The 10167-nt window shown below is 37.6% G+C and overlaps 1 protein-coding gene across 1 annotated transcript; it reads right to left on the reverse strand.

Moving 5' to 3' along the window:
* Positions 1-875: 875 nt before the first annotated feature.
* LOC149153859 (uncharacterized) lies at positions 876-7322 on the reverse strand. Its single transcript, XM_089439256.1, has 2 exons — positions 5663-7322; positions 876-1212 (listed from the first exon to the last, which is right to left on the reverse strand). The coding sequence occupies exons 1-2, from the start codon at positions 6039-6041 to the stop codon at positions 1070-1072; spliced, it is 522 nt and encodes a 173-aa protein (XP_089295382.1). The 5' UTR covers positions 6042-7322; the 3' UTR covers positions 876-1069.
* Positions 7323-10167: the final 2845 nt, after the last annotated feature.

A 10167-nucleotide genomic window follows, 5' to 3' on the forward strand; every position in this document is an offset into this window, starting at 1 on the left:
TTAAATGATATTCATAAAGTCGAGTTTCAGGTACTCCATGATGTGTAAGATTGAATTTTGATAACTCTACTTGTTTAGATGTTTTAGAACGTAATTTTTTGTTCTCTAAAATGTATTTACCTATTCGTTGTATATTGCCTCCAACATTGTTTTTATTGTTCTAGTATGTAGAATGAAATTAATAATTTGTTACCTCTTCTTAATTTGTTCACCGCAACTTTATTATTTACCATTTACACCCAAATGTAAATACATGGGCCACTTTAACAACTTGATTAAAAGTTGAATATTTTCTTTTCACTCCACCATGTGTATTTTGAGCTTGGAAATTTCCCTTAATTATTTTTACTTAATCAAATTTCATGTATGTAGAAGAAAGTTTGTGTTGCTTGGTCCGCACATGCATTGTCTCTGTAGTTGTTCTCCCATGCATACCTAGTTTTCTGCACATGACCACACACCTCTTGTTCCATACAACTAGGTCTTCTACATTTTTCACTTCTCACGTGTTCCCACTTTGCAATATCAATTGGCTACATTTCACTTGTCATGGTCGAAATATTTTGATGAACAATAATTATCTTGTCTCATTAAATTTCTTTGTCATTCAATGTACTGATACCAAGGATGTTAAAAGGGAATGAATCTTTGAATTAAATAGAAGATATGGTTTAAAACTTTGAGGTTTATTGCTTACATCTCCCATAAATGATAATGTTAATCGATCAAGATTCTATTTATTAGCGTGTCATGTCCAAGGAAAGTCACACACATGAGTAACAAGTTATAATAATACAATGAAATGAGGAATTTGTTTTCCCAAGGAAAAATTATAATTTTCATTACATAAAATATTGAAAATTACATGTTGTAGATGCTGCAAAGGAGCATATCTCAAAGCTAGTGGCCATCTTGCCACATATATCATATAGATCAATAGAACTATGTCTACATATAAGTATATGAGCACAAAAATGTATACATATGTACATATCCATAAAAACATGAGTTATCAGCAAAAATAATCAAAAAGTGTCCCATCTATAAGCTAAGAGGGATCATATTGATCCTAGATCCTGAATCTATTATTCCATGAGGGGCCTGTGATAGTACTGAGAAAATTCCTGTTCCAAATGCTCCTGAATAATCCAAGAGCCAAAATGTTGTTGCGCAAATTATTTGGATAGAATGTCGGAAATCTAGTTCCTTTCCCTGTAGATACGATGACATATCACATAATCAAATTGTGATGTTAATATCATTACTTCATCTAGAAAATTTATGAATGTGTGCACGTGCCAAATTGATACTTGATTGAACCAATTTATGAAAATTTTAGAATTGCCAAAAATATGTAGTTGCCGACATCCTTTCTATAGGGAAAAAATAAGTAGAAGTATAAGGAATTTTAGTTCTGCATAGTTATTTGTACCTCTCCCTAATCCCATTCTCAGTTTGAAAAAATGATCTTCATTTAAGTACAAGATAACCCCACCTCCACATCCTTCTGGTTGCGTGGATCCATCAAAATATGCCCATGGCTTTGTTTTATCAATAACTTCTGTACTGATGTTCTGGATCCTATGATTTTGTACATCTTTAGGGATCATGTGATATGTTGCCACTATATGGGAACTAGTAATAGTCCAATTCTGTTCTTTTTCATGAAATATTTTTTTGTTCCTACCCAACCAGATGCCCCAACAAACCAACATGGGTAAATTCCTGAGTTTTGCAGGATGAGCCCTGTTCCACCATGACTCCCAAGCCTCTGGAAATGATTCACCCTGCCACCTAATGTTAATTGCTAACATATGATATATCTGGTTCCATAATTGAAGTGTAATGGGGCATTCAAGGAATAAATGATCTATAGATTCTGCATTATCCTTACATAAAGCACACTAGGTTGGACCTTGAAAGGATCTACGTTGAAGATTATCACATGTAGGAACCTTGTTACATAACAAACACCACATTAATAACTTTGTTCTTGGGGGACCTTTAAGCTTCCAAAGCAACCACCACCACCAAACACTGCTATCAGGTTCGTTCTTTGCGAAAATGAAAAGATAACCATCTTTTGGAGTGTATCTACCATGGGGAGCTAGTGTCCAAATAAGTTCATCCTCCTTCTCCTAAATTCTTAAATGTGCTTTCGTGAGGGCATTGGTGTATATAATCTAGTCCTGTTTCCATTGTTTCGAAATTTGTAGATCTTGTGACGTCTTCCATTTTTGACCGAAAGGTGTAGTGTTTTCAACATCAGGAATTTGATTTAAGGTCCTATAACCTACCTCAAGGAATTGCTGCATGTCGGGGGGAGGATATGTGCATTACCACTTCCGGACCAAGCATCCACCCCAACGCGAACCTGCTCCCTAGTCCCCACTCTCCAGTCCAATCCTGCTATGATATAATCAAAAGAATTTAAAACCGCACACCAAATCGAGGAGACCTCCATTCTGTTCCATTGAGGAAATCTGATCCATTTCTCAACCTGAAGTGAGTTAACATATTTCTAAGTAACCACTTGTTTCCATAAACTATTTGTAGAAATTAAATGCCACCTCATTTTAGTAGCGAGAGCTTTTGAAAAGTTGAATAGGTTTTTCATCCCCCACCCACCCCATTTCTTGGGCAGGGCTATTTTCTCCTATCCAACCCATGCAAAGAGTTTGCCTTTTCTCTTCCCTCGCCAGAGAATTCTACAATGGATCTGCTGAAGTTTGTGGAGTATTCCTTTTGGGATCCAAGATAATAACATCCAATATACATGAGTGGCCTCTAAAAAAATTCTATAAGTACCAATCTTCCAGCCCTAGAAAGCCATCGATGATGCCAACCATTTAATCTGATTTTGATTTTAGCTACCAGCCATGTCCAATCTACTGTTTTATAATTGTTTGATTTCAGCCGAAAGCCAAAGTAATTTAGTCGCTCGTCGAATTCCAACTGTCTATAGGGAAATATTTGAGTCGCATAGGTTAATTCATATTGAGAAAAATTTGATGCTGATAAAGTTGATTTTTCCTGATTGGTCTCCATCCCCGTAGCCTTATAGAAAGTTTTGAGAAAATTGAAGAGCATTGATATATCACTAATGGCCCCACTTAGAAAGATGAGAACATCATCAACAAAGAGTAAATGAGATAGGATTATATTTTCAGCAATTTTTACACCTTTAAATCTCCCATGATTCCTTTCATATGTCATCATTCTTATCAATCCTTCCATGACCAACAGGAAAAGAAGGGGAGATAATGGGCATCCCTGCCTGAGTCCACATTCAACGTGATTTTTTTTTGTAGCTGAGCTGTTGATTAGAATGCTATAAGAAATAGATGTTACACAACACATAATCCAATTTATAAAATCATTATGAAATCCTATGTTAGTCAATAACATCCGAAGGTACAACCAACTTGTCCTACCATATTTTTTAGATAAATCAAATTTCAAAATCATGCCTTTCAATTTCTTTACTTTTTATGGAGTGGATACCTTTCTATGAAATGTCGATGGCTTCGTGGATTTGTTGATTTTCCAAAAAAGCAAACTGCTCCAATGATATGTGCTAGGATAAGATATGCTTGATTCTATTACCAATGATTCTGGCTATGATTTTATATATGCAATTACACAGTGATATTGGCCTAAAATCATTAAAACTAATGGGCTTATCATGTTTGGGTATTAAGGAAATGAATGTAGCATTGAAGGCACCGTACATTCTCCCATTCATTCCACGTTCTCCGATTACCCTTAGAATGTCATGTCCGATCAGGTTGAAGAAAGTGATATAGAATTCCAACGTCCACCCATCTAGACCTGGGCTTTTGTCTTTCTTGAACCACTTCAATACTACCTCCAACTCTCCCATCGATTCCAGTGCATACATGTCTTCATTTTCTTCCTCGTTAACAAACCGAGGGAATAATCCGACCACCTTGATGATTTCTGCTAGAGATGCCCCCTGCTGGGCTTTAAAAAAATTTCCAAAGTGTTGTATACCAAGATTTTCTAGGCTTCTGAATGTCTGTGATGAATTTCCTTCCTCATCCTCTACATACCAGATAGTATTGATGGTCTTTCATCCTATTGAAAATCGCTGATTTTTTTTGTATTGTCGTCTCCGGATTGCATCCATACAACTCTGCTTTTAAGTGTCCATGATTCTTTATTTTCCTTTAACAACTTGATTTTGTCTGCCTCTAACTGTGTAATGTGTTGTTTTGTTTCCAGAGTATCAAATCCACCATTATCAGGGTCCTATACTCTAGCTAATTCCTCTTCAATTATACAAAGAGCTTCCTCTTCTTTTTTCTTCTTTGCTTTTGACCAGTCGATCGTCCTATTTTTAAGGCAAATAAGATTCTGTGTCAAAAGGTCTGCCAGAGACATGTTCTCGGAGATGGACCAAACCTCCCACACTTCTTTGACCATCTCGTGAAATTCCTCATCTCTCAACCAAGTCGCATTAAATTTAAATGGGGCACGTGTCTTAGGATACAATCTGGCTATTTCCATAAAGATAAGAGAATGGTCTAATATACCCCTCGATTCAACCTATTGTTTAAGTGAATTAATCTTATCCATTAGGGGTTCCTTGATGAGAAATCTATCTAGACGTCTAGTTAACATGGCGGTGCCCATTCTACGATTTCTCCAAGTAGGTTGGGTACACGCCATTTCAATATCAATGAGTCTGTTGTTTTCCATGATATGTTTGAAGAAATCAGTAAGCGAATCTACCTGTGCATTGTGATCCCATGATTCAATGTGTCCAAAGGAAAAATTCAGGTCACTGCCCAGAATTATATTCTCAACTTGCATGAAATATGAACCCAAGATAGCTTCCCAAAACTCCATTCGATTGTGACAAGTTCCATATATGTTGATCATTTGGAAATAAAGTCCTTTGAGAAAAATTCTGCCATGAGAGCGCCCTCATGTGCCCAAACATTCAAAATTTTCATCGTCTTGCCATTAATACCCATAGAAATACCACCCGATCGCCCTCTCACATCTAGGGCATGGAATGTCCACCCCAAGACCATAACTTATAATAGAGATACAATATGCTCACTACTCCCTAAAGTCTCTTGAAGAAAAATAACATCCAATTTTTCTGACGCGATTAATATTCTAAAGGCTAGTTTTTTGGCAAGGCTAGCCAACCCTCTGCAATTAAAGAATAGCCACTTCACTGGGAAACCATACCTAGGTTGCTTCTTTCTCTAAGAACCCTATCAATAGATAACTGCCTACCTTCTGTAACATCCATACTAGCCTTATGAATTTCTTTGGACATATAAGACTGTTTGCCTCTGCTAGCTTTAACACACTTAGGAGGTGATGAAATACCTATACCCCCCGACACCTATGGTATGCTTGGCTAAAGAACAAAGATTATATCTATGACTGGCACACGACTCCGAGGATGATTCCTTCAACATGGAATCAGTCGCCAGGGATAGAGCTGGTACTACAGGGAAAGGAGCCAGACAACTAATAGGGGCGAAGGTCATTGAACATGCAAGAAATTTTAAAAGATATGATGATACCACCCTTTCATTCATAATAGGACATGTAATAGAAGATATTAAAAGAGGATTTAAGGATGTAAATGGTTCTGAGCATGGGGGGAAGAGAGAGATACCCAGTATAGGTGCAGTAGATGCAACTCGTGAGCAGGTGATGACCGAAGGTGCCGATCCAGGAGCTTGTGATTTTCGACCCTTGGTTTTCTCTGACCCTTTGTTCTGACGAGCCGAGTCCTTTTGATGTTCTTGTGCCATGGATTTTGAGGCTCCTTCCATCCTACTCGAATTTTCCTCCTCTATCATTTCCTTAGAAATTAAAGGAAATTCTTTGAAAATGTGCCCGACTTCATGACACCTTCTGCATCTAAAAGGGACCCCATCATAATCCAACTTCTGTAATTTGGAAAAACCCCACCACTGAAGCTGCAAAATTTCCACTAGACCCTCCCTGGTGTTAAGGTGAACCAGAATCCGCGTAAAATCCATCTTACCCATCTCAACAAAATATTTGTCATAGTCTAAAAATACCCCCAGGTCATCACCAATTCTTCTTAAAAAATCTTCTGTCCAGAATTGCAGTGGTAACCCGGGATCCTAACCCAAATCGGACCAACCCCCTATTTCTCATGTTTTGGGTCAAATAATGGATACCATATCTTCAACATAATAGGGGGCATTTCAATGTGCCAAAATTTCGTCAGAACCCACTTCACATGTTTAGGGTTTGTAAAACTAAGCACGAACCAACCTCTCGTCATAATTACTACAAACGACATAAAATCCATGACTTGTCCCCAAACCTCCAGTACCCATTTCTTCAGACGAGTTGTTGAGTAATTGCAACCCTGGACCCTACCAACGAGGAATCAATTGGCCATGTCCATGACCTCGTTCAATTTAGTACCTTCCTCGAGAACCAATTTCTGCCCCCTGTCCTTTACTTTGGTGGATTTTGATTTTTCCCCCTTGTTTGAGGTTCACCTTCCTCTGCACTTCCTAAATCCTTCGATAGATGACCTTCAATACTGATCGCCCTAGATTTTGTCCAACAGTGGTTTGGTGGGCTGATAGAAATTCTAGCGAAACATCGGAAGGTATGTGCCGAGGAAGAAACCCTTAACCCCCGTGATGTAGATGTATCTTCAACCCTCCTCCCTGTCAAAGTATCTAAAGGTTGTTGCATCCCCAAAGAAACATTTCCATGTAGAAATTTCGAAACCCCCACTGTGCCCTCAGATTGTAGAAATCCAACTTCTCTTTCCTCCATTGAGCTATGGTTAATACAGGTTTCCAGAAATTAAAGGGTTGAAGGGGATGGTACCAGAAGATATGGCTAGATCTGGCCGAAATCCCATGCTTGAGATACCATAGTCCTTTGCTATGAAACCCTAGTAGGGTTTGTCCAGATGCCCAGAACAAGGTTTCTATTCCAAATGACAAAGACTTGCCGAAAACCTCCTCCGAAGGCGACCTCGTAGAGACCACCTGCAGCACCGATGAACTAGCTATTCCCGGTAGCTCCATACTAGAAGGTTGATGCGGAGATTCTGTCCAAATGGAAACCAAATCCAACGGATCAGAGGAGTAGTCCACCAGATCCTCCTCCATCTCAATGACAAAACAATCACTCCAATTCAAATCCTCTAGGTTGACTGACAGGTACTTCGTTGTCTTGAATTCTATGAACCTCCTTGTCAGCACCACAACCGAAAAATACCTCCATTACTGTTCCTCGTGACTACAAACCAGTGATGCGGGGAGCTGGGAAAGTTTAACCAAACCCTAACAATGACCACATAGTCGAGAATTCAGTGAAAATTAGAGCCATTTTTTTCTCTAGGCCATGTATTCTATGGCAACAAGCTTATCAAGCTGAGGAAACTAGTAATTTATAGTAAATGGAATAGATAATTCAAGTTTGAATTCTTTCTTTGGTGAGTAATTAAACATTAAATTTTTGAAAATTTGGGTGAATTCAAAATTGGAAAAAAATTGAGAAACATTATGTCATCATAAATAAATGTTATCCGTAATAGAACTTTGATGAAACTTAAAATTATTACCGATTTCTTGACAATTTCAAACCAAAATTTAATTGAAAAAACTTGAATTTGGTTGGATTTACACTGTTAGTAAGGGCATTTCACTTCAGGGTTGACAAGCAAGACCAAAATTTAATCAAAAAAATGTATTCTATCCATTTGATAACATTATAATAAAATTTCACTACTAATTTGCAACAATGTTTATGTTATCAAAAAGTGCGAGAGCATAAGAGGCACTTTACTTTAGATCTGGGTCACAATGTAGTACCAAAGAAGATAAATAATCATTTATTACCTCTTTTTTATTTTGTCCATTGCGACTTTATCTTTGATCATTTACATCCAATTTTAAATAGCTAGGTCACTTTTTAAACACGATTATAGATTAAATATTTTCTTTTTGTGCCATGTTGTGCATGTTGACTGGGGAAATTACTCTCTCAAGTGTTTTTATACTTGGGCAAAGGGAGAAAGTTTGTTTTCCTTAGTCTGCACATACATTCCCTCTACACATTGATTCTCTCGCACATACCCATTCTTCCAATTTCTTTTATTCTGGACACATTACGATGTCTGCATATCTCTTGTTCAATGCTTTCCAGTTCTCACATGTTGACTCATTGCATATTGTTGATTTTTGTATGCTATTTGTCATGATCACAAGATTTTTATGCACAATATGCTGATTTTATTAGTTAAATTAGGGTTAGAAAAATATTTCTAAAATCTTGATAATTTTTTTCCCGGGGGAAAAATCGCAATTTTATATTATAAAGTGAAAATTACATGTTGTAGATGTCTGTGTGGAATATGCCATATGTTGGGCCGTAGCCATCAAAAATAAGTCTATACAAAATTTACCCATACAGGGTATGCTGTGACTGTTCATGTAGATGTTATATACAGATAAATATATACCATAGACTGTGAAAATATGCAAGAATATACTACAAAATTAGGGCCTATTAGCTCGCTAGTAGAACTGATCTAGTATTGGAAATGATCGTCACCTTGTTGTTCCTTTATAAGCCATAATCCCCTGGGATGGACCGTGGCCACCTTGGATAGCAGGTTGACAACCTGATTGCGCTCCCTGTAAATATGTTGACAAGAAATATATTCAAATTGTGATTTAAATAACATAACTTCATCCAATATATTTCTGAGTGAGTGCATATGACATGCAGATGCATTGTTGAACCAGTTTATTATGATTTTTGAATCCCCAAATATCTGTAGATGTCTGCATTCATGTGAAAGTGCAAAATGGAGCAAGTGTCAAAGGGTAATCAGTTCGGAAAAGTTATTTGTGCCCGTCCCCAACCCCATCTGGATGCGGAAAACATGGGTTTCAAATTGGTGTAATAGTATACCCCTCCCACAACCTTGTTCCTGTGCAACACCTGTAGGTTTTAACCCCGTACAGAAATTACCTGCATACGAATTCTAAAACATAGAAAATAAACAATGCGAGAGCATAACACATAAAACACATATACACAGAGATTTCCCCTGGATCCCAAAACTGGGACTACCAGCTTGATTTTTCATTATATTCCTTTCAATGTTACAATATATTTATACATGCCAAAGCATCCAATACCATGGACCGAAAACCATCGTGTCCAAAACCATGGACCGAAAACCATAGGTAGGTTCGACCAACCTAATATAGGGTCCAAATTTTTTTTTCCCGGGGCGCTGCCCCAGACCCTGTAAAGGGGGGCTACCCGCCCCCCTCAAACCCCCCGGATAGGGGGGGCTTCTGCCCCCCCTGTGACCCCCCCGCTGCGCAATAGTCATGGAAAGAATATAACACAACCCAACAGCACCATCGAAGTAATCCCAAAATTATGATAATTACTTTTGATATAGATCTTCTTTTAACTTATTCCAATATATCATTAAAAAACTATACTTCAGAAATTCAACCATAAAGAATAGTGGAATAATAGAGATCACAACACACAAAAGAAGACAAGATTTACCTTGGGAATACCCATAAAGGGGAAAAACCAAACAACCTTTTTCAATAAATAAATTATTCCTTTTCAATGAGAGACACACTTAGAACTATGGTCAAACCGAGTTTTCTCCTCCAAGTCAAGTCACCCAAATTGACCCTACACTTCACACTGCCTGTCTCACTTAGAAATCCCCCCCTGCAACAATTTCCCTAGAAAAATGTGAACCACAGGCAAAGAGATGAATCTACACATGCGAGTTTATAGAGGGAATACTCAACCTTCTCCTGTGAGAGAATACGAATGCCGAAATGGAGGAGGTTGAGATACCTTTATATAGTAGTTTGTCTTGGGTGAATGGACATGTCCCTTGTCTAGGGAAAAAATGACTAGGAGGTAATCCGACTTGTCACTTTTGGAGGCAAAATATACATTTCAAAAATTTAATTTTTCATCTTTTAAAAGTCGCAATGGGACTTTGAATTAAAACAAATTTTCCTTTGACTCAACATTTGATAAATATGCTTTAAAATGATAAACACAATTACATCAAGTGACCAATGTGTATTAGGAAGACCGATGATAGTTACAAATTCAACACTCTTATCTAGG

The sequence above is a fragment of the Pinus tabuliformis genome, chromosome 9 (assembly GCF_031772625.1).
Source record: "Pinus tabuliformis cultivar Carrire ecotype Pingquan chromosome 9, CPIR1, whole genome shotgun sequence".
In the NCBI taxonomy this organism is placed as follows: Eukaryota; Viridiplantae; Streptophyta; class Pinopsida; order Pinales; family Pinaceae; genus Pinus; species Pinus tabuliformis.

Coding starts and splice junctions, on each gene's coding strand:
- LOC149153859 (XM_089439256.1), bottom strand. CDS start 6,041: ATGGGTAAGATGGATTTTACGCGGATTCTGGTTCACCTTAACACCAGG. Junction 1,213..5,662: donor ATCTACTGCACCTATACTGG/GTATCTCTCTCT, acceptor TCGTATCTACAG/GGAAAGGAACTAGATTTCCG.